The sequence below is a fragment of the Lagenorhynchus albirostris genome, chromosome 3 (assembly GCF_949774975.1).
Source record: "Lagenorhynchus albirostris chromosome 3, mLagAlb1.1, whole genome shotgun sequence".
Classification (NCBI taxonomy): Eukaryota; Metazoa; Chordata; class Mammalia; order Artiodactyla; family Delphinidae; genus Lagenorhynchus; species Lagenorhynchus albirostris.
This window is the reverse complement of record NC_083097.1, coordinates 42,501,121-42,526,176: the sequence shown is the minus strand read 5'-3', so window position 1 is coordinate 42,526,176 and position 25,056 is coordinate 42,501,121. Positions and strand designations below refer to the sequence as shown.

Genomic DNA, 25,056 nt, shown 5'->3' with positions numbered 1-25,056 from the left:
GAGCATCTGAAAATGTTCTCCTAGGTTGTGGTCAAGAGCTCAAGTCTCAACAGGATTTGCCTAAATTATTAGAAAAAGCTTATGGGCTGGATACTGACCTTCTGAAAATTTATTTTCCAGCTCAGTGTTTCCAATGGCTTTTGCTGCTTGACACATTTGTCGAAGTAGTTCTTCCAGGCGCCTCATACAACGAATTATGCTGCCTGGACAGAAAAGGAAACAAATCACTTGTAAAGTGTAAATAATCAGGAATAGCAGAACTTTTGTGAAGACGCAAGGAAGGTGAACATGGGATGATTTAACTGATTGATAGTACTTTGAGGGACTTCTCCTGCAGTAAACCAGTAGTAAACTTGACTGGTGACTGCTAGGCACCAGGAAGGCTACAAAGATGAAAAGTTTAATTCCCATCCTTGACTAATGGTAGAGAGAGTCATGGATTTATTATAATGTGTTCACACTTGCTCTTAGAGAGGTAAGTAAACAAAATGCCCTGGGAGCACAGGAGAGAGCAACATGGGTGAAAGGTAGCAAAGGTGACATACAACTTGGGTCTCTTATGAATGAGGTCCCTGTCAGGCAGTGACAAGGGAAGACCACTGAGACAATGTAGAAAAGCAGCTATTCAAGGACCCTGAGTGTGGCCTATTACGGCCTCTGGATACTATCCTGTGAAGAGAATGCAACAGGGAATTTTTAAGCAGGGGAATAACAGGATCAGATTTGTCAATTTTAAAGGTGCAATCAATCATTCTTCTGGACCTTAGACTCTTTCATCAGTGCTTTCCTCACACAATGTGTCCTCAATGAAGCATAAAAGAGATCAGTCTCTTCCCACTGGATGTGACTCCCTGTCTGAGACAAGTGTTTGCATCAAAGGTGAAGTTGTAAACACTGTTTCACTTCTGTCAGACTTGCACAAGGAGGGGCCTTGAGACCCTTCCTCTTAAGTGCCACCTGCCTAAGTTTAAAACCCTTGGATTTCATTTTTAATGTCTGAAAATACATTAGGAATATCAGTTCTCTCTGATATGCAAGCTGTTAACTCACACTTCAGGTCCTTATTTAACTCCTTGCAACACTGGAAGAATTCATTAACATGTATCAAGCTCTTGTAATACACTCGATGTGCAGTGTTGAGGGCTCCTTTTTACCTTTTAATGCCTTGCACATTATGGTACAGTGTGCCCAAGGGAGAAAAACAGTAGAGAGATTTAACTCATAAAGCAGAATGGAATTTGAGCTTAGACAAAGGCAAAAATATAAGCCATGTACCTAAGAGAGTCATTAGGATTCAGCAGGAAGTGCCCATGTACATGTACAGCACCTTTTCTCTCTGAGAAAATGTTGCACAAGGGCCTCGGCTGATAAGGACAACATGCCTGGTTTCTGAACCCACCTATGGGCCAGAGCAAGCAGAACACAAAGATGCTAGTTCACAGCAAGAGGTTTATGGGATGAGATTGGTCAACAAGAGGACCACCAGCACGTATGTCAACTTGAAAGATCAATGGGGATACCTCTCTTAAAAGGATGCTATCATCTCCTACTTATGGGATGTTCACCTAATCTAGACTTGGTTATAAAAGGAGTGAGCTGAGACACCTGGAGTTAGAGGAAAGAAGACTGGATGGTGACCTGGATACTAGGAAAGATTCAGCTAAGTAATTAGCTCTATGATCTAGGCCCTTACTCTTATTTCCCCTTCTCATTTGTAAGGTAAATGACGATAAATGCAATTTAAACAGAGGGCTTACTTTACCTAACTGGATTTGTCTCACTTGAGATATGAGATGCACAAATTCTGTGACAGGGCAAAGCTCTAAAGGAATGTAAGGTCATAATACAGTCCTTAAACCAAAATATTCAAAGTTCATACTTTATTGTCCTTCCTCTTCTCCCATTAAAAGGTCCATGGAGTTCTTGGAGAAGTAGGGTCAAGACTGACATCTCACCTCCACATCTACACACATCTTACAATAACCCTGGCTTTCTTATTATAGGAGAGTAAAGTAATTAATGTTTATAATAAGACTTAGGCATCAAGGAAAGGTGAAATAAGGCTGAGCATGTTTCAAGAAAAAAGGGTTAGAAAAGGGTTATGTCCAACATTTTCTGAGTACTTACTTTGTGGCAGGTCTATAATCTATGTTTTGTGTAAATTTTCTTGTTTGACCCTTACAGTTCCATGAGACAAGTACTGTTATCCCTATTTTACAAAGAGGGAAAAGAAGCTCAGAACAATTATAACTTGACCAAGGTCAGAGCCAGGAGTATATGATGGAGTCAGGATTTAAATCTAGACAGTTAGATTCTACAGCCTAAGCATTTAACCATATATTATACTATAGTACCTCACAAAAATGATTTATCTATATTTTCTATAATAAATGTATTACTTTCATAAATTTCAGTTTTAATTAAATTCAGTTTATACATTTAAAATAATCGAGAAAAAATTGTAAATATTTAGTAAGATTTTCAGGTCATACTCTAAGCTCCTCACTTCTGTTATAAATCTTCATTGCCAGGTAATGCCAAAGAATTTGCAGTAATGGGTTTCAAGAAGTAGGAAGTAGTGGCAATTGGCAAGTAGGATCCAGTCACAAAGAGTCTGTTTTCTTAATTCGGCAATCAGAGTAATGACTTGTGATAATTTCAGTGAAATGGGGGACTAGGTTACTATCGCTCAAGAAGGAAATGGGAGGTAGGGAGTTGAAGATGGTCTATTCTCGACTACTCTTTCCAAGCCTGGCTTGTGAAAGGATTGAGGGATTGAGGATGATGATGACAACAAGATAACTTACTAAAAAATGATGGCAGCAGCTAACACTTACTACTTTGTGCCAGGCACTGTACTAAAGGCTCTACATGCATGATATTAACCTCACAATACGAGATAAGAGCTATTATTATTACCATTTTATAGCTAAGGAAACAGGCACAGTTAAGTAACTTTCCCAGGATCATTCATCTAGTGAGTGGGTAGGATTTAAGACCAGGATATATATGCTCTTGCTCCTAAACACTGTATGTTATGTTGGTAGCTGGAGAAGACGTGGATGAGAAATATAAACATATTCATATGCTAAAATGGCAGCAGAAAGGACGTGACTCAAGACTGCAAAGGTGCAGAAAATAGTGGAAGGCGGCCCTGGAACTGAGTGCAATTTCCTCTGAAGAGGAAAATAAGGGAAAGGATATATGCCATGAATTTCTAGGTTAAGACAGGCCTAGTGGCATCTCCCTTTCCTCTGAAGCAGGAGTGATCACCTAGAAATCTGGGGCAAAGTTGAGGTAGATGCTTAAGAGAGCAGTGAGGATCTGGAATTGCCTCTACGAGAAGTCTCAGAGCCAGAGAGAAGTCCTGCACGGAGGACATAGTCTCTGGACGTGGACCAGGGATTACATGCATGATGTTAATCTCACAATACGAGATACGAACTATTACTCTTCCCACTTTATAGCTAAGCAAACTAAGTAGTAGATGGCATCTACTACTTGAGGGACTGTACTAGCAAGCTGTGGGCAAGACTACATGAGGTAGTGTTCAAAGTGTACCCAGCCGGTGCTCAACAGTCTCTCCTCCTCCTGCTACTTCTATTATTACTAGGTTTAATGTGATTCTGAGGTTACAGACTGTGGCTTTTGATGACACCAAATCATACAATTATTCTCCAGCAGAACTCTGCTGTTAAAGTACAGGAATAGAGAAAGTGAATTATTAGACTGATCCAGGTTGGTGGTGCATAAGGCAGATGGGAAAACAAGAATATCAGTTGCTTCCTAATTCTCTCTCCATGACTAGAAAAAAGGAACTGTGGTTCAGAAGGAAAGTTCTCTAAGCAGTGGCTGTGTCCTCTCCACAGCAGGTCTCCAAGAGAATGAGGAAGCAGCTATGTGATATCTACCTGGTGTTTACTTCCTGTTACTGAGACAACTCATTCTGACACCAATAAACTATATTAAGATTTTGAAAATTAACAGAACAAACACTGCTTCTTTTACTAGCAACCTTTAACAGAAGAAAATAGTGATTTCACTGAAGATGTTGTTTCCAAGTAGGAGGAGACTGTCGTTAGCCACATCCAACATTCTACTACCATTTTACAAATGAGAAACCCTAGAGGTGGTGCCTTTCAGGTTCAGGTTAACAGTTTTACATCTAGGTTTAGAAAAGAAATCTGACACCCTCATTGGAAATGGCAGAGATAACCGTATTAGCCACCCTTTACAGCAATGGCTTCCCTTTAAACTTTGAGGCTAAGAGTTCATGGAAGAAGAATCTTGGACCTTTACAAGCTGAAACCTTTATAAAAGTTGAAGATACTAGTTTGTTTTTGCTGTGACCGTGGCTGAGAAAATTATGAACAGACAGGACCAGGGAAGGAGAAAGCTCAATTAATGGCCTAAATGAGGAAGAGCGAGAGGGAGGGGGAGGGGGAGGGGGAGGGGGAGGGAGAGGGAGAGAAAGCAGGTCTGAATGGCATCTGGAGGACAGTTACCTGGGTGAGACAGGATAAAAATGCACAAAACAGCCTGAAGTTGCAATGGGGGAAAGGATGGGGCTGAAATCAAAACCATGAAGCAAACACAACCAACCAGCTTTACAAATATGGGTAAGAAGAGGACGAGCCTATTCCCTAGGAACAGGAGGCTGCCAGATGGACACCAGCCACTGTAGGATCAGAAGGGAGCATCTCCTAGCTCCACTGGTAAATTCATGACTTGAGAAATGGATAGCACCTTTATCTCTTCCCCTGGATGAGTGTTGCAGCTCCTACTCCCTCTTCCACTGGGCCCCCATGTGCAGGCACAAGCGACACAACAAGGGCACGTAAGGAGCCTGTCCCCCACCCACTGCATCCCAGGAGGAACGGTGCTCCTCTACTGCTTAAAAATCTTTTGATACCATTAATGCAAATGCTAGTAGGAGCACTGGTCAGTCTGTTTCAGTCCTGATTCAAACATAAGGTTCTGGATGGTCCATGTGTGATATTTCTGTATTAGGATAATCACTTGTAGACCCTAAGTTTTATCTTTAAAGGTGGTATTTCACAAACTTCAGTCATTAGCGTATCACTCATTTTTGCTGTAACACTTTTAACTTAAGTAAATGAAAGCTGCTCACTTATTTTTTATAAATAGGCCATAATTATAAAAACAACGGTTACAAAAACAAAACAATGCTATCAATTCCAGCTAGATACTATTGCCAACAAAAAGTTGATCACCCAGACATATTATAGGCACCTCAAACTCAACAGTTCCCAAAAGTAAACTCAATACTTTCCTTCCAAATCATTTCTATTAACATATTAAAAACTTTAAGTTTACTCTTCTATAAAGTGGAGATAACAAGAATTCCTATACCTAATGGGGTTATTGTGAGAAATGGATGAAATAATGCATGTAGGGTGCTTCACAAGTGTCAGTAACACAACAGGAGCTCAATAAATGTTGGCTATATTTGTTATTTCTGTTCTCAGGTGCTAGGGATGCTGAGCTCCAGTCCTGCTCTCACTGAAAGAGGAAATACAGTTGCAGTAACTTCTGGGTGTCTAGAGACAGGGTGGGGGCTGGAACGGAGAAGGTAATGAATATCGCATGACTCATGCAGCCAGATATTAAATGTGTATTTTGCAAACACTTCTATTTGAAGAGAATTAAATTAGGTAATGGTTAAAAATGTAAATATATATAGGACTTTAAAAAGGAACAGAGTGTATTTCACAGGTCATTTAGAATTGAAAAGAAATCCTTTATAAAACTGCTGTGCAGGGCATCAGAGAGCCAGGTACCCTGGCTCACAAACTCTGTTTTGACTGATTTCAAATGTGTACTGGGAATCACAGATAACCTGATATTGTTTTGGTATTTCTACAAATTGAGAAATTCATGTTAATAGCCAGGATCTGCAAAAGCTATCAGAGGCCCAACCACATGAAGTATACTGCTAAGATAAGCTAAAGAAACTAAACGCACATCTGAGCGAGCAAACACTGCCACACTTTGTAAGCACTCCCACTCAATTTCTGGAAAATGAGTTCTGACAGTTTCAGATGACATGAGAACAATTAAGAAAATGAGGCCAGGCGGTACAGGGTTGCACATACAATGGCTGTGGCTGCTGACCTCAGTCTTGTCAACAAATCACCGTGTGTGTACAAACACTGTCCACAGCTGCCTGCAGCGTAAAGGGGATGAATGAAGCCTACCGTGAAGAAGTGAATTACCCAGCATACCTACGTACTGCAGTTCTCTGTAATACAAGGGTTCTCCTTACTCCCAGTTTTGAAAATCATTCCGCCTCATCAATTAGGACCACCTAGATTAAGTGTTAGATAAGAGATACAAAGCTATTACCCATCCCCCCAGGCTATCTGAAGCTGACCAGAAACAGAAACATACACACTAACAACCTAATGGTTTGTTACAAATCTTTTTTTCTGGTCTTGCCAGAGTGTAAAGCAAAACTGAATTCTTACTAGTCATTGCCCCCCTTTTTTTTTTCTTGCTGTACGTGGGCCTCTCACTGTTGTGGCCTCTCCCGTTGCGGAGGAGCACAGGCTCCAGATGCGCAGGCTCAGCGGCTATGGCTCACGGGCCTAGCCGCTCCGTGGCATGTGGGATCTTCCTGGACCGGGGCACGAACCCGTGTCCCCTGCATTGGCAGGCGGACTCTCAACCACTGCGCCACCAGGGAAGCCCTAGTCATTGCCTTTTGAAGAAAAATTGTGGTAAAATACACATAAAACTTACCACTTTAAAGCATGTACCCCAGTGTCACTGCCTGTTTTTATCACAGTGAAACATAATTCACATGGCATAAAATTCACCCTTTTAATTAAGTGTACAAATTCAATGGTTTTGGGTATATTTGGAATTGTACAACCATAATCACTATCTAATTTTAGAATCTTCTTATCACTCAAAAAGAAACCCATATCCATTAAGCAGTCACACTACCCCCTTCCACCTTCCCCCAGCCCATGGCAACCACAAATCTACTTTCTCTCTCTACAGATTTGCCTATTCTGGACATTTCACATAAAAGAAACTGTACAATAAGTGGCTTTTGTGTCTGCCTTCTTTCACTTAGAACCTTAATCTGGTCAAAGTTCATCCATATTTTAGCATGAATCAGTACTTCACTTTTTTTTTTTTTTACAGTAGAATACTGTCCCATTATATGGATAATACACAATTTATTCACCCACTGATGGACATTTGAGCACACATGCTTTAAGGGTAATCTTATAAACATCAAGCTCATGAGGTTCTTAAACAACACCATTCTAATTGAGGATGGAAATCAACACATTTCTTTATCTGGAGAGGTATTTATTTCTGCCTCCAGCTTTCTGGCATTTGCAAAAGTGGTTCCCCACAGTTCACGCCCTGAATTTGATTTAAAACTCCTATCTAAGTGGTTATTGAGGCCTGAGGTTAGGATCATAATTATATTTTCCTGCAATCATTTACCACTAGATCCCAGCTTAGGCTGAAAACATTCCTGGAGGGCAGAGACTGTTGCTTGCACTGCACCCAGCACAATTCCTGATTCCACTAGGGTCTCAGTTAATTATTCATTAAATGGGTAAGTATCAGGTACTAATTCCTAAGTCATTTAGTACTAAAACTGTGCCAAACTTTAAACACAGAACAGATACATATTAATAGAATGTTACTCTACTATTATTAGCAAAAGTATTTTGAAATAACAAATCCATTGGAAAATCCCTTCTAACACTGATGTACCGTCTCCTAAGAAAGGGTAAAACTATGCTAGTGCAAAGGCAGTTGAGAAGACCATGCGGTGGGGGCAGAGAATAGGAATGTGCCAAACAGCATTTGCTTTAAAAATCTAGGACAGGGACTTCCCTGGTGGCACAGTGGTTAAGAATCCACCTGCCAATGCAGGGGACACGGGTTTGAGCCCTGGTGCGGGGACGATCCCACATGCTGCGGAGCAACTAAGCCCGTGTGCCACAACTACTGAGCCTGCGTGCCACAACTACTGAAGCCCATGTGCCCTAGAGCCTGTGAGCCACAGCTACCGAGCCTGCATGCCACAACAACTGAAGCCCACGTGCCCTAGAGCCTGCGAGCCACAACTACTGAGCCTGCGTGCCACAACTACTGAAGCCCGTGTGCCCTAGAGCCTGTGAGCCACAACTACTGAGCCTGCATGCCACAACTACTGAAACCCGCACGCTGTAGGAACCACGTGCTGCAACTACTGAGCCCGCACACCACAACTACTGAAGCCTGCGCACTCTAGGACCCACGAACTGCAACTACTGAGCCCGCGCGCCTAGAGCCCATGCTCCACAACAAGAGAAGCCACCACAATGAGAAGCCCTTCTCAATGAGAAGCAACAAAGAGTAGCTCCCGCTCGCTGCAACTAGGGAGAAAAGCCTATGCAAAGCAACAAATACCCAACGCAGCCCAAACCAAATCAAAACAAAAAAACCTATGACAGGCAGAAGTACAGTAAACACTTTCAAGTGATAATTTGTCATAGGAGCTTTCCTGATGACACGTGCTTAGTGGAAAGCAAATCCTTCATGCACAGTGAAGACTACAATATTGTTTTTGTATAGACAGAAATAAATAGTAATGGCCCTGTCTAGGTTACAATGGATCTACTACAATGGATCAGTAGACTGAAACCCCGTATCTGTATGGGCTATAGCCCATACAGATATATTTTTAATTGTTATCCAAATTTAATTGATGGAAATAAGAAACGATTATATTCTATCATTTTTTCCAGGGTGATAACAGAGGCAATAATTATTTATGTGAAGTGTTCAAAATTCCTCAACTGAATCACAGTATAAACTCTTCTCTTACATCAGACGTCCCCCAAACATATGGTGTTAATCATTACAATGTTAACTAGCTCCAGCTAATGTTTGAAAAATACTTAAAACTACTCCTGAGGCTCATGACATGACATGATCAGACACTTGACCAGAGCACACTAAAAAGTTCCAATGCAGTCATTTTCTGCCTGTAAAAATAAAGACACACTATACTATGGGCTAGAGCTTTGATTATAGTATTTTTCCAATTATATAAAGCATGTATAGTAACAAGATGAGGAGAGAATGGCTATTCTGAAATGGACGAACTAAACAACATAGTAAAAACAAAAAAAAGGGGCTTCCCTGGTGGCGCAGTGGTTGAGAGCCGCAGAGCGGCTAGGCCCGTGAGCCATGGCCGCTGAGCCTGCGCGTCCGGAGCCTGTGCTCCGCAACAGGAGAGGCCACAACAGTGAGAGGCCCGCGTACCGCAAAAAAAAAAAAAATCCTAAGTAAATCAAGGTTCTCAGTTATTTTTTTGCTGTTTAATTATATAATTTGCTTTTATGAGCTTTCCCAATTTTAGAAAGAAAAGGTATAGTGCTGGTATAATGGTACCATGAAAATTGTGTTGATGTTAGACCCAATTTCAAGTTATAAACTGAATCCCTCAATTTTTAATCTTAGATTTCTCAAGCAAACTGTGACACTGAAATAACCTCAAGGAATTGAAATAGATTTCAGGAACTGAAACAGATTTCAGGAATTGCTAGTATGTTGTGGAAAACATGAACTCATAGGTGGCAGAAATACAAACCGTCAGGACTTCCCTGGTGGCGCAGTGGTTAAGAACCCGCCTGCCAATGCACGGGACACGGGTTTGAGCCCTGGTCTGGGAAGATCCCACACGCAGCAGAGCAATTAAGCCCGTGTGCCACAACTACTTAGCCTGCGCTCTAGAGCCCGCAAAGCCACAACTACTGAAGCCTGCGCGCCTAGAGCCCGTTAACCACCGCAATGAGAAGCCCGCGCACTGCAAAGAAGAGTAGCCCTCACCCGCTGCAACTGGAGAAAGCGCGTGTGCAGCAACGAAGACCCAACGCAGCCAAAAATAAATAAATTAATTAATTAAAAAAAATACAAACTGTCTTCAATTTAGCAGTTTAGGATTTATCTGCCACACTGCGGTAACTTTTTCACTTAAGTACAAAGAATAGAAAAATAATCCACAAAGATAATTTTATAAGGCTTCCTATATTTCTAGGCCTATTGTCCCTTCATTTTTCTTAAAACAAAACAAACAGTGCACCATTATTGTTTTATGCCATTGTGTTCGCATTCTCAGAGAAGCAGATATACAAATATGAGCTATTATATTAACAAGTCGTAGAATTTAGGCACAGAACAGTAATTAGTTTCATCTTTATGTTCCCAAAAGAAGTTAGACTGAAGAGTGGTGATGCTGTACTTGATTGCCTTTGTGTGTCTGAAACACACAAGCTGTCATACATCTATCTGGGTTTCTGCGTGTTGAGCAATGTTCACAGGTGAGATGAGGATGTCATGCTCTCTTCTCACAGCCTCAAGAGTAGCTACCCACCATCAATTATTATAGACCTTCTTACCATTCCTACAAGCATAAATTTTCAGTGGATAGAGATGGTATAATTTTACGTAGTATTTAAGAAGTCTCTAGGTGGTCCAAAACTCAAAGATAAGGTATTATGGTTCTTAGATGAAGTTATCAACTATCATGTGCTTGTAGTCACAGAGGCCAGAATTCAAATCATAGTGCCATCATGTAGTACATACACCTCCATGACCTTGACCAAATTATTTACCTTTTAAAAATCAGTTTCCTTGTGCAAAGTGCAAATAATGTCTACTCTGATGTGCTACTTTGGTGATTAGATCTAAATTATATAAAATGCTTATTAGCACAACTCCTGGCACACAGTAGTTACCTAATAAATAATGACCATCCTGGTAACAGAATACAGTATTCAGAAAAAGATTTTGGGACCATAATACTAATGACCATTTAATGGAGGCTTAGAAATAAACTTTAGGGAAAGGACTAAAACAGCACACCATAATTAAAAAATAATATACTATAAACTATAATATTTAAAACCTTAAAACCCATTAAAATTCAATGTAGTGAAGTAAAGGCTCATAGTTGATTCTGTTGCAGAGATTCATAAACTCAGTAATCTATTAGTCTTTAATAATATTGGGTAAAAAGCATAGTATACAGGGTATGTTAAAAATATAATTTTTCTCAAAATAAAATTTTAAATGTTCTTATAATAAATATCTATGAAGTCCAAGCTCATTTATTTTAATTTTTAAGAAAGTTTGGTGCAAACATAATTCACCATTATAAATATCTACAATCTGCGTAAGCCAATCTTTTTGCAATGAATACAGCATTTCTAAATATGGTTTTCTTTAAATATTGTGCTTATTATTTGCTTCCTGTAATTTACTTATAATTAATTACTCCTTATATATTCCCTTTACCTTTACTTCTTCATTTAAAATTTTTCTTCAGTTGAGTAACAGTTTTGATTGATTTTAGAAATGCAATGATGGACAGCATATTTAGCGCTGCTATTTTTTTGTGGAATTGCATAGCAAGCCATTAGGTTATTACTAAGAGAATAAAACCAAAGAAAAAATATCCACATAAATAGGTCTTATCTGTGATTGCAGAGACTCTGGCACAGGATTATAAACTGTTATAATGAGCAGACTGAGCTTATTAAATAATACAAAGGATTCGTGGAGAATATTTTTGATTTACATAGGCAGAAGATTTCCTTTTATTATCAAAAATTAAAAATAATATATTATTCTTGTTTAGTGAATCAATGCCATCCTAAGTATATTTCTTATATCAGAAAGAAATATATGTGTACAAAATTTAACCATACCTTCAAAGACATCTGTCATTTTGCAGATATGGGCAAATGTAGCTCCAGTTGCCCAGGTATATACTACATCCATTAAGTGAGGTTTAAATGAGCTTAGGTAAGTCTCCTCATCAATTTCCAATTTGGCTTCTGCTGAAACTTTTGCAATTCTTTTAGCACATTCCTTTGAAGATAAAACATATACTTAAAAAATTTCTTACTTATGATCTCCCATAGCACTTTTTCTTTAGGTTTCCAAAGTCAGTGTTCTACAAGGTTCCTTTTTCTTCCTAGGTAATAAGTCTGCAATTTGGATATTCTGCTTCTAAGTAGCCACAGTGCCTGTTCCACTGCTGAGTAATCAAACAGCAAAGTTTTCCACTACATTAATTAAGAAAAACATATCAAGAGCATGATTTTCACCCAGTAATACCTTTTCTACAAAAACCAAAACTCTTCATTAAAATTACTAAACAGTAACATTTAACTCATCTCTAATTGTCTCATTAAGAAAACAAAGACAATAATAACAAGCCAGACTCAGAGAAACATAAATCCTACGGCAAAATGATGCTTTTTCTCCAACAATGCTTTAAAAAATGTAAATCTTAATATTTCCTTTTCCTTACAATAGGAAGTTAGATTTCATTCTTTTCTCCTTGGTAATCAAGAAGGTCAAAAACTCCTGGGACTATTAAGACTTCCCTGATTCTGGAAGTTTAAACTTCTTAGTAATATTAAGGAATGTTAAATGTTACATTAAAGGGGCCTTCTTTTATGATTCACTTTTCATTCCTCTCTTGCAGTCTCTTATAGTTCATCTTTCCCTGTCTGTCTAATGTTGAAAAGATAGATAAAACCATTCTTCCCAAGAAAAATAATAAAAGAGACCAATTCATTACTATAAACTACTGTGGCTTTGAGGATCCAGAAATAAATCATTTCTTAGGCTAAAACAGATTTTAAAACCTGATTTTAAAATTTGTTGTAAACTGAGATGGAAAAATGTATAAAAAATTAAGCTAACTAAATCTATCAAGATGCTATTCTTAACACCAAGGAAAACGATGCAGACACTGAACTGTTGGTATAGCCTATCTACACCATGCAATGTTAAATCTGTACTCACAGCAACTCTATATAACTTAACATTTTGGTGAGGGAGAATGTCTAATTTTTAAAAGAAAAATTACAAATGATGTTATTAAAACAGCAGTAAATGACAAGACTAACATCAAATGATATATTTAATCCTGAAGGAAGCTGTCTCTGTGGAATAATAAATATTATGATTAGACTGTCACAAATGTTTATTTCACAACATACTATTCATAAAATATGTAGTTCAAAAAAATCTTACCTGCATTTGACGAAGTGGTCCTGCTAATTGCTCTGTTAATTTGGGCATCTCACTAGACTATGAAAGAAAAGGAAGACTGTATGTAAAACCCAAGTTTAAAATGCAGTGTATACTATCTGCTTTTATAAACAAAACAAAGCTTTCATGATATCCATTAATTTCAAATTATAAGACCTCAGTCATTAGCATTTAGAGTTTCTAATCAACTTAGTTTGTGTAAGCAAAATTACCACTCCTCTCATCCTGAATTATACTATTCTCTTATATTTCAGAGGAAAATATTACACTGCTAAATTTGCAAAGTGTGCTAAACTAGCTATTTTCTGTGACCATAAATGGAACTGGAGAAAATATTGTAAACATGCATAGTAGTTTAGTTACATCAACATTTATAAACTGTTGTATCATACTTTGATTTTTGAAACAGTTTGGCTTCTAGGCAACTCCCACTCTGTGGAAATTAAAAATCTTGGATAAAGAACATTAGAAAAATGCCCTCAATTTTAGTTTTACCCAGATATTTCTAGCTCTCTAACCACTTTTAAAATATTTAAAAGTTTAGATGAGTTTCAGTATTCTTATTATTGTCTCCCCACTAGTGAAAAGTCTATCAGTTTCTCAATTAGAATAATAAGAGTTTCAGGTCTATTACTAACTAGTCAAATAAACTTGGACAAGCTGCTTGAATCCTGTGTGTTAGTTTCTTACACTGTCAAAGAGAATAAGTCAGGTCCTCAAAACCTATAGACTTGTGATTAGAATAAAGTTATTATTAAGGAACAAATTTTGACAAAGATAGACTTACTATACAAAAATAAAATTATTATAAGAAAGGTATGTATGTATATATGTGTGAGACAATTTAAAGTAATTATAGGTAAATTTTTAAAAAGCAACTATAGGTTAGTTGCAATAGATCTGCCTTTACTTTGAGCATCAGTATTTATATAGGACTTGGTTTTGATTTGCATCATGAATGAACTCCACATCTCAGTTTAGTGAAAAGTACACAAGTACATGTCTTTGACACTGTCCATTCACGATCAACAGTTACTGATCTCTCCCTCTCTCCTGGTCACTGTAAGTAGAAGGCACTGGTCCTGATGTAAGTAAGCTATGTTTCATTTTACCAATATTCTCCTACCAGGTGAGTGCAGTTTGCTCCCTATCTCTCTTTCAGGTCTCAATTCAAATGTCACTCTATCAGTGAGCCCTCTTCTAATCACCTTACTTAAAACAGTAACCCCAGCCCTCGCAACAATTTCTATCTGCCTCCTCTGCTTCACTTTTCTCCAAAACCCTCATCATCTTTTGTCATAATGTGTGTATTTCATTTCTTTATTGTTTATCTTCATCAACTAGCATACATGAAAGTATCACGAAAGCAAAAGTTTCTGCTGTCTTTCTAGTGTCTAGGTATCTGCATTGCACATAGTGGGTGCTTAATAAATATTTGTAAGATACTTGATATTTATATTGTAAATACTGTGTAATCTTTAAATTACTTCTAATGATACAAAAAATAAGGGGGCACGGTATTAGAAACAACAAGCTTTAAAACAGAAGGTATCAGCATTTATGACAAGTATCTTACTATATTTACCTTCCTTTCTGGCTAGAAAACATACTTTTAAAGTATCAACAGAATTCCATGGTACTTTCAGTACAATTACCCATTTTGATGTTGAAAGGCACCACACCACAAGAATTGATGACACTACATATAACACAGTGGGGCTTCACTGAACAAATCTCAACTACATTTAGTGACATCTTGCCCCAAGATTTAAGAGTTGTGTTTTGGCTAGGCCCAACTCCCATGAAGAGGTAACATACATGGCCTCTCAGAAGACAGGATGTTTTTACTGCCACATTAAAAAAAAGCACAGTATAAGAAATCAGCCACAAGACAAAGTCTGACACAGGCAGAAGATCACCAATCTCCAAATAATTTCTAAACCTTTTATCTGTTCAAAGAAAACTGGACAAACATTCTAAACAATTATCTTGGAAATTAATGTAATAAAATTTTGAACCTAAGGAAAACAACAGCCAAACATAATATTTTGTAAAGGAATGCATTCCTCACATGCAAATTAAATTACTTCATGGGTGCACAGCAGGTATTCTTACGAGAGCATAAATCATTTTTGGATTACTGTCCTATTTGTTATCATTACCACTGCAGTTGTAATTCTGATCTGTAATCAGAGAGCTGAGAGAAAATACCTACCTACGCCAGTAAGTTATGTATTTGATCTGATTAATAAATAAGGAAATAGTTAATGGATAAACAGATCGACAGCAGAACTGCAAAACAAATTTGTCTTACACAATTTATTTTTTTAAAAGTTAAACTAAGTGTATATGGTAAAAGGTTCTCTAAAAATTTATATAGTAGCAACATTATTTTTAGAAGGTAAATGTGCTTGTCTTACTCTTATTTTGCCAATTTTATAAACAATGAATAAGGTTTTGAATTTGAAATGTGAAACATGCATTTTACTTTTTAAAATAAATCATACTGGCTTTTGCAATAAAGTAAACGATGATAGTGTCCTTCTGGTCCATCCAGCATTTCATTTTTTGATTTCTTAAGAGCTGGTGAAAGTCAACTAACTACTCACATGAAAAAGTTACTGCCAAGCCAGTGATGAGAATCGCATGGCCATTATCTCAAATCTTGCCAATGAAAACTAAGACTTCAGCCTCTAGTACAATCAGCTGCCTCACAGTTATTCTCCAAAATTGAGAAGAGGAATGTTAATTCGACCTCACTCCCTTTTCATTTTTACTAGTTTTGCCTAATTTTACCTTTTCTTTTTCCTTCTAGACTGTCTGACTAAGCTAGACCTTCAAATAATGCATTGGGTTATAGAGCAAATTTTTAACTTGGAATCTGATTAATGATGATTGTCTATAAATAAAATTCTAGTTTACTTTCTTTTCTGATAATATACATTTAATTATTTCTCTCTTACTAAATTTGGGTTATAGTTACATTGATTACTAATAACATTACCTATAATGTGTAAACATGCAGGCATATTTTAAAAATTAAAAAATCCATAATAATATTAAATTATAAGACATGTAAATTAACAAATAAGATGTGCTAAACTATTAACTCACATTCTCTTGAAACACAAAGCAGCTTAGTAGTGCCGTTGCCTGTTCTGCTGATAGGTCATTGAAAAGGCCATTAAACATCATCTCAGTTAGAAGGAGCTCATCAGCACTATACCGCCATAAACAAACAAACACAAAAGAGTAAACTCCAAATGTTAGAATATAAAAACACACATATGTACCCACACATCCTTAAGATACAGTTTTAAATAAAATGTTATTTGAACATAAGGACTAGTCAGTGAGGAGTGACAAAGATTTATTTAACTAAGGAAATGGCAGGTCTTTATATTTACCAATATATGAATAATAAACGTGAAATGGGTGTTTCTTATAAAGAGCCCATTCTAGCAAATACCAAAATGCAGATACTCATTGAAATAAAGAATCATTTCTTAACTCTCAGAATACCAGAAAAATTAGTCATTAGCATTTATTACCTAGGTCCAAGGACCTTTTAAATGGTTTTCAACTCAATTATTTTACAAATAATTTAAAAAACAGACAATGAAAAACAACTTTATAGAAATCTTAATTAGAATGTACCCATAGCAGACACACATTTTATTCACAGTTTCCTAGTGCTGAGAATGTTATAAATTGCTGCTCATTAAGACTGTTATCTATGAATCTGGAGTATATCCATCTAGTAAATACAATTTCTGATTTCAAACATATCTATAATAGGTACTAGCTTATCATTACTTCTGTTTCTTCTTGCACTTGCATTGTCAAAACATATTACTGACTCCAGATTTTAAATACATCTCTTTTAGGTTCTAGCTTACCCTTACTTTTGGTTCTTCTTCTGCATCATCTAAATACAGTATTTTACTTTTTTTTTTTTTTTTTGCAGTATGTGGGCCTCTCACTGTTGTGGCCTCTCCCGTTGCAGAGCACAGGTTCTGGATGCATAGGCTCAGCGGCCATGGCTCAAGGGCCCAGCTGCTCCACGGCATGTGTGATCTTCCCGGACTGGGGCACGAACCCGTGTCCCCTGCATTGGCAGGCGGACTCTCAACCACTACACCACCAGGGAAGCCCTAAATACAGTATTTTAAAAGACTATGACGAATCGTAATTTCACTGAAGAGAGAAAGGTCATCTTCTTTGCTCCATAATTGTACATTTTCACATTCAGATTTTTAAAAAAATTTTATTTTATATTGGAGTATCGTTGATTTACAATGTTGTGTTAGTTTCAAGGGTACAGCAAAGTAATTTAGTTATACATATATCAATACATATATCTATTCTTTTTCAGATTCTTTTTACATATAGGTTATTAGAGTATTGAGTAGAGTTCCCTGTGTTATACAGTAGGTCCTTGTTGATCATCTATTTTATCTTTAGTAGTGTCTATATGTTAATCCCAACCTCCTAATTTATCTGCCCTTACCCCCCATCCCACCTTTCCCCTTTGGTAACCATAAGTTTGTTTTCAAAGTCTGTGAGTCTGTTTCAGTTCTGTAAATAAGTTCATCTGTATCATGTTTTAGATTCCACATGGTGTAAGAGATATCATATGGTATTTGTCCTCCTCTTAGTTCACTTAGTATGATAATCTCTAGGTCCATTCATGTTGCTGCAAATGGCATTATTTCATTCTTTTTTATGGCCGAGTAATATTCCACTGTATATATGTACCTTATCTTCTTTATCCATTCATCTGTAGATGGACATTTAGGCTGATTCCATGTCTTGGCTATTGTAAATAGTGCTGCAATGAACACTGGGGTGCCTGTATCTTTTCAGAGTATGATATATGCCCAGGAGTGAGACTGCTGAATCATATGGTAGCTCTATCTTCAGTTTTTAAGATTTATTTTATTATTTATTTTATTTATTTTTGGCTGCATCGGGTCTTCGTTGTGGCATGTGGGCTTCTACTTGCGGCGTGTGGCTTTTCTCCCTCTAGTTGTGTCGTGCATGCTCCAGAGCGCGTGGGCTCTGTAGTTGTGGCACGCAGGTTCCAGACCACATGGGCTCTGTAGTTTGCAGCATGCAGGCTCTCTAGTTGAGGTGCGCAAGCTCAGTAGTTGTGGCCCTTGGGCTTAGTTGCCCTGCAGCATATGGGATCTTAGTTCCCTGACCAGGATTGAACCCACATCCCCTGCATTCTTTACCACTGGAGCACCAGGAAAGTCCCTCTATCTTTAGTTTAAGGAACCTCCATACTGTTCTCCATAGTGGCTGTACCAATTTACATTCCCAGCAACAGTGTAAGAGGGTTCCCTTTTTTCTACACACTCTCCAGCATTTATTTTTTGTAGACTTTTTGACGATGGCCATTCTGGCCAGTGAGAGGTGATACCTCATTGTAATTTTGATTTGCATTCCTCTAATAATTAGTGATGTTGAGCATCTATTGATGTACTTTTTGGCCATCTGTATGTATTCCTTGGAGAAAAGTCTATTTAGATCTTCTGCCCATTTGACTGGGTTGTTTGTTTTTTCTGTTATTGAGCTGTTTGTGTATTTTGGAGATTAATCCCTTGTTGGTCGAATTGTTTGCAAATATCTTCTCCCATTCTGTGGGTTGTCTTTTCATTTTGCTTATGGTTTCCTTCGCTATTCAAAAGCTTTTTTAAGCTTAATTAGGTCCCATTTGTTTATTTTTATATTATAAAAATAATAGATTTATATTATAAAGATTATAATTATTTTCATCTCTTCATCATGTTTTTTTTATCAATTTCCTTGTATTTACAACTATCTTCAGTATTTGACCAACTAAGAATTGTATCAAGGAAAATTTAGCCACAAATACAAAAGATGAAAGATAAAATCCCAAGTCCTTTTTAGCAAAATGGGATGGCCCAAGTTCTTATCACAAAACATTACATAACTAAGTAAGTCCTTTATGTTGAACAGAAAGGAGAGTAAAGTTATAAAAATCTTAAATTTTTCTTCTTGTTCTTAGAAATATATTATTCACTCACTGACTCTGGAGTGTGAGAATTTACCTAGGGTCTGAGATTTTGCTTACATGACCAATTTCACCATCATCACTTTGCCTCGAGTGCTTTTTGTCTCTTTGTGTTAATTTTCTGATTTGTGTAATAATTGCCAAAACATCTTTTTCTGTTATTTTTCTCTTTGCCATGTGGATGACAAATGAAAAATTCTGAATTCTCAACTGTGTTCAATGAAAGCTGGAAAAAGACTACAGTGATGGTGTCTCTAGAATTCTATAATCAAGGTTCCATAGAGTATCTTACATTTATAAAAGGGTTTAATGGATCCATCCAGTAACTATAAGGGTGTTACTCTTAAAAAAAAAAAAGAAGAAACGGAAAAAAGGGCATATTTCCTATTTTTCGTAAGATTTCTAAAAAAGAATAAAGTAATGAACTATCAAGATTTATAAACAGTAATAACTACTCAAAAATAAAGTCAAAAACTAAACATGGGTTCCTAATGGTAAACTGAGAGTTAAGTCAAGACAAAACGACAAAAATACAAATAAGGCAAGACTACTTCTATAGTCTAATGCGGGAGGCAGATAAGAAAGATAATAATCACAGAACAGCAATTTAATAGAGATTTATATAGGCAATTATGCAAAAAAAGTTGAGGAGCCTAAAAATCAAACTGAAGAAGCTCAAAGCAAGTTTCAGAGGATCTTTAAAAAAAACTATGCAGGAACAGGGAGCAAGGAAAAGGTCATGTTAAATAAAAGAAACACCATGTGTGGAATGTAGCAACAGACAGGATAGAAAGGGAAAGGCGAGAATACACTAAATTATGGAATCTATTCTGAAAGCAATACAGAATCACTGAGAGACGTTTACCAAACAATGACATGGTAGGATTTATGGTTTGGAAAGACTATTCTGAAAGAAAGAGTATAAAGGATGGGTTGTAGAGACTTATAAACAGGATGTACCTTAGTCAGTGGGAATAGTTAAAACAGCACAGAGGTAGGAGAAAACAATCATGAAGATGTGAGAAGAGAGCTAGAAGGAAGAGGAGGAATCTAGGACAACTCCCCAGTTTTTGCCTTTAGTGGCTGGGTCTTATTCAGCAAGACAGACCAGAGGGAGAGACAAATTTTGGGGGAAAGGTAACGTACTTTGATATGTGATATTGTTATCACTCTCTCTCTAAATATTCTTTCTTCTAAGACTAAAACTAGCTGCAGATATCTAATAGAAATTAATTTCTATATTAACTATTAAATATCAATACTACATAACATCACAAAGAAATAATTCTAATAACATTAATTTTGGCATTCAAATCAGTAGATTGGTGTTATAGTCTAAATTTAATCCTGGGTAAATTATTAGCCTTATAGTGCCTAGGTTTCTTTAAGTACAGAGTAGGAAAACTTAATTTTATCACAGCTTAAAGGAAAACTACAAGCCTGTAGGCCAAATCTAACATGAAGAAACATTTTATTTAGCTTGCACAGGGACTTAAAAAAATAATTTTGAATTAGTATCTGAACATTTAAAAATCAAGAGATTTCACCAAAAAAAAAAAAAATCTGGATTTTTGACTTTTCTAAGTTGAATACTCTGATATCATATTATTCTGTAACAATTAATTGGGGCTGGGTAGTCGCTGCCCCCTTTTGGCGGCCTAGAACTGTCCTATTTGCCACAGAATCTCGGCCCCTGCCGATATCTGAATTCATATCTGAACCAGATGATCAATAAGAACAATATGAATAAGTCTTCATCAGGAATATCCAAAACCATCTACAAGGCTTGTAATTCTTTGGCCCCATCCATTAGGGCCTTGGTGAGAACACAGAAACTGTTTCAAGATGTCTTTTATGGACTCATCGAGAATAATGGTCATGGCTATGGCAAAATAAGTTATCTTCAAGATGATGGCAGTCAAGTGGGACCCTGAGCCAGAACAACTTAAAGAGCCCTTCCAGCATTTCGGACCCACAGAAACAATCGGAGAGAATGAAATGACTTCTGTTTTAAGTCATTTAGTTTTAAGGTCATTTGTAATGTGGTAAAAGATTACCAAAATAGACAACAGCTTATATCCAATTTACAAAAGTTTACATCCAATTTCAAGCTGTGGCCTATAATATGCTATACTCTAATACCCTACTGTTAGACCAAAACTTTACATAAAAAAGGATGATGATTATTAGATTAAGTTTCAAGGTGGGAAAATGTTCATAATTGTAAAAATAATTAAAAGTATACAAAAACCATATATAAACTAAGGTTACAATTATGTAAAAAGTCCACAATGCATTAAAATAAAGAAAAAGGAAACATATGAAAGTACTAATGGTGTCTGTGTTAATTAGTAGGATTCAAAAGATTTTTATTCTCCCTTTCTAATTTCTCAACTTCATGATCAGAACCTGTATTTTAATATGGAAGGCATATATTTTTAATATAGCTCTTTTTCCAAAAGATTAATAGCCTTCATTTAAAAAACAGTATCCCATTTTAGAATCAGTTTTCTAGAACAACCAGGTTTTACCTGCTTATTTCACAAGCCACTCGTCCTTTCATCTCTATGACATCAGAAGACGTAGCAAATCCCAACCTCCTTAAAACACGTTTGCGACATTTGAGCTCATCCATTTGTAGGACAGTTCTTGCTTTCTTTAGTTCTCGCTTTGCGGATTTAATGTCCATTGCAATCTAAGGCATATAAAAGTACAAAAGAAGTTCAATAATAAAGTAAACAAAATGATATGATGTTTAGTCATGAAATGAAACAAAAAATATTATATTGGGGGCCGGGGGACGTGGAGGAGAACACAGGAGTTTCTTATTGTCCCAGGATATTACACAAGAGGAATGATGTATCTGAGGTAGCTATGACATCAACTCCAGCTTTTCATCCTTAGGGAATTAGGGGGTAACTCAGAGAATAAGGAAAGAAAGATGAGAGTATATGAATCTTATCTCTCAACTACTTATATTCCCTTATGATGCCCTGAAAAGTGTTCCTTCTCTTTGCCCTCAAATTGTATAACAAATCTGCCTAAGCTGGAAGTGGATTTAGCAAAGAGAAGAGGTCTTTATTCTATAGACAGAGATGAATGCTTAAAAGGAAAATGTTATTTTGAGGTCATCCTATAGGGTAGATGAGTTTTAAAATTCTATTAATCAGAAAATATTACATACTTTTCGACTGTGACAGAGGATGACAGTACAAGAGCAAGAAAACACTGTGATCCTGAAGTGGAGGCTTGAAGTTCAGAAAAACATGGACAGAAAAGTTTAGGGATTGAGAAGTAGAAATTCAAAGACTTTGGAATTTTGAAGATGATTTATTAAGCTTCAACTGAGGAGTAGAAATGTTGAAGGCAATAATGGTGGTCAGTAACTGATATTTATTGACAGCTAACTATAAATCCTGTTTCTTCAAGTGCTTTACATTATTTCATTTAATTCTTACAGCAATCATATAAAGTAGGTAACTAATATTAAATGTGCATTTTACAGATGAGAAAACTGAGGCAGACAGAGATTACCAAGATCAAGATACTGGTCAAGATCACAGAGCTAGTGAGTGATAAAAGATGGGATTCAAACCCAGACTATCAAACTCTAGAATCTAAACTCCTAGCAATTATTTACATTGCTATGAACAGATATATTGTCATAATGCTAGGAGGATAAGAAGGAATGCTTTATATGTTAGACAACTCTATACTACCTAGCATGATCTATCAGGCCTATCAGAAAAAAAAAATTTGTCTTCTAAAATTTCTTTAATTGAAGATGTGCCCATATTAGCATAGAAGACTGTGCTAAGTACCCAGAGGCATATAAAGCTTAAAGGTTGGTAGAAGACAGTCTGCTATTTAAGATTATCATAGTAATTTTTATATTGATTACATGTTGAAATGTATTTTGGACATATTGAGCTAAATAAAAATCTTATTAAAATTAATTTCACCTGTTTCTTTTCACTTTATTTATTTATTTTTTTGCAGTATGCGGGCCTCTCACTGTTGTGGCCTCTCCCATTGCGGAGCACAGGCTCTGGACGTGCAGGCTCAGCGCCCATGGCTCACGGGCCCAGCCGCTCTGTGGCATGTGGGATCTTCCCGGATCAGGGCACGAACCCGTGTCCCCTGCATTGGCAGGCGGACTCTCAACCACTGCGCCACCAGGGAAGCCCTTCACTATTTTTTTAAAGTGGCTACTAAAGAATTTAAAATTACATAAGTGGCTTGTATTACATTTCTACTGGATAATGCTGTTCTATATCTTTTTCTACATACTTTAAAAGAACACAGATATCCATGTCTGTAAATGAATAAATATATAGGTACAGGGGCTTTTCCCACAGAAGTGAGGTCAGCTTCCTTTTCCACTCAATACAATTAGGACTTCTTTTCCAAAAAGTACATATAAATTTACCTCATTTTTTAAAAATGGCCATGTTGATACCCACTGTGTGGATATGCATAATTCATGTATCTAATTTTCTACTGATGAACACTGAGGTTGTTTACATTCATTTGCTTTTTCAAACAATGCTACAAGAACATCCTTGTACTGCCTCACTTTGTAGTTTCAGTCCGAGAGGACCGGAAAGCTGAATCAGAGGGTATGAGCACTTAAAATGTTGACAGTTGAGGGGTCAGATTTTGAAGGCTTCCTAGGCAGGGCTAAGGAATGTCAAATTTATCCTGCAGTCACTAGGAGGTCAGGAGGTCATTAACAAAAAAAAGACTTGTTTTTTTCCCCTAAGTTGTTAACTCTTTGTAGTTTTCTTTCATTAAGAAATGCAATACAAGGGCTTCCCTGGTGGCACAGTGGTTGAGAGTCCGCCTGCTGATGCAGGGGACACGGGTTCGTGCCCCGGTCCGGGAAGACCCCACATGCCGCGGAGAGGCTGGGCCCATGAGCCATGGCCGCTGAGCCTGCACGTCCGGAGCCTGTGCTCTGCAATGGGAGAGGCCACAACAGTGAGAGGCCCACGTACTGCAAAAAAAAAAAAAAAGAAATGCAATACAAGCACATTACAGACAATGGGGGGCGGGTGGGAGTAGGATTACCTACTATAATCTCACTGCCCAAACACAACCACTTAAGGTTTTCCTTTCAGTCTTTTCTGGTGTGTGTTTTTACTTTTGCTAAATTGTAATCATAGTCCACAACGATTTTAGGTCCTACTTTTTAAATTTAATGTTCCTGCATAAGCATTTTTTCCATGTATTGCAGTCTTCATAACAAGTTTATTTAGCCTGTCTTTCAACCAGACACTAGGGCCTTTTTGTTATATTTGAGTGGCTCAGATAATGCCTTTCTCTGTGGCTTCAAACCACCTTCTCTGTGGATACTTTCCAGTCATCGCTCAACCAAACTCAAGTCTTTCTGTTCCTGTGTTGAAACTGTTAAGGATGATTCTGGTGGTCAGGTACGGAGTAACTGGAAGCAGGGAGGGAGCTGCTGCAATGGTCCCGGTGATAGATGAGGCCAGGATGACAACTGAGTATACTCAAGCTTTTTGTGTCTCAGTTTCCTCATCTTGAGAAGAAACCTTCATGGTGGGCCACAGTATGGTGTGCTACATGTTCACTGAGAACACACCTGCTGTGCCCAACATGGCACAGGGCCACATCATGCTAGTTCACAAAAAGCTAGAAAGGGGCAGTGCTGTAAAACTATGAACTGAACACATTACTCTATTAAGCCAAGAAGTTTCTACTTATATTATTTATTCAATAAATACTAGGCATCTACTTTATAAAAATAGATCATTATGGGAAATATGGAAGAGTACAAATAAGCTTAAATGAAACACCTGAGCCTAAGGAGCTTAAAATCTAGTTTGTGAGACAGGAAGACAAACATGATAAAAGTAGCATGTGATAAAAGCTGAAAAAGCATAACAGCA

General features: G+C 37.2%; 1 protein-coding gene across 6 annotated transcripts in view; it reads right to left on the bottom strand.

Moving 5' to 3' along the window:
* The window catches only part of MTREX (Mtr4 exosome RNA helicase), a 128,244-nt gene that overhangs the window by 2,674 nt on the left and 100,514 nt on the right, over positions 1-25,056 (bottom strand). For 5 of the 6 annotated variants that reach the window (XM_060142957.1, XM_060142956.1, XM_060142959.1 and 2 more), the window contains 5 exons: positions 21,676-21,839; positions 16,219-16,324; positions 13,087-13,143; positions 11,748-11,910; positions 99-203 (listed from right to left, as the gene is read on the bottom strand). In XM_060142957.1, coding sequence (XP_059998940.1) covers positions 99-203; positions 11,748-11,910; positions 13,087-13,143; positions 16,219-16,324; positions 21,676-21,839 — 595 coding nt within the window. Of the gene's footprint in view, positions 1-98; positions 204-11,747; positions 11,911-11,947; positions 12,108-13,086; positions 13,144-16,218; positions 16,325-21,675; positions 21,840-25,056 lie in introns of those variants that run through there. The other variant, XM_060142960.1, reaches the window with a different exon arrangement.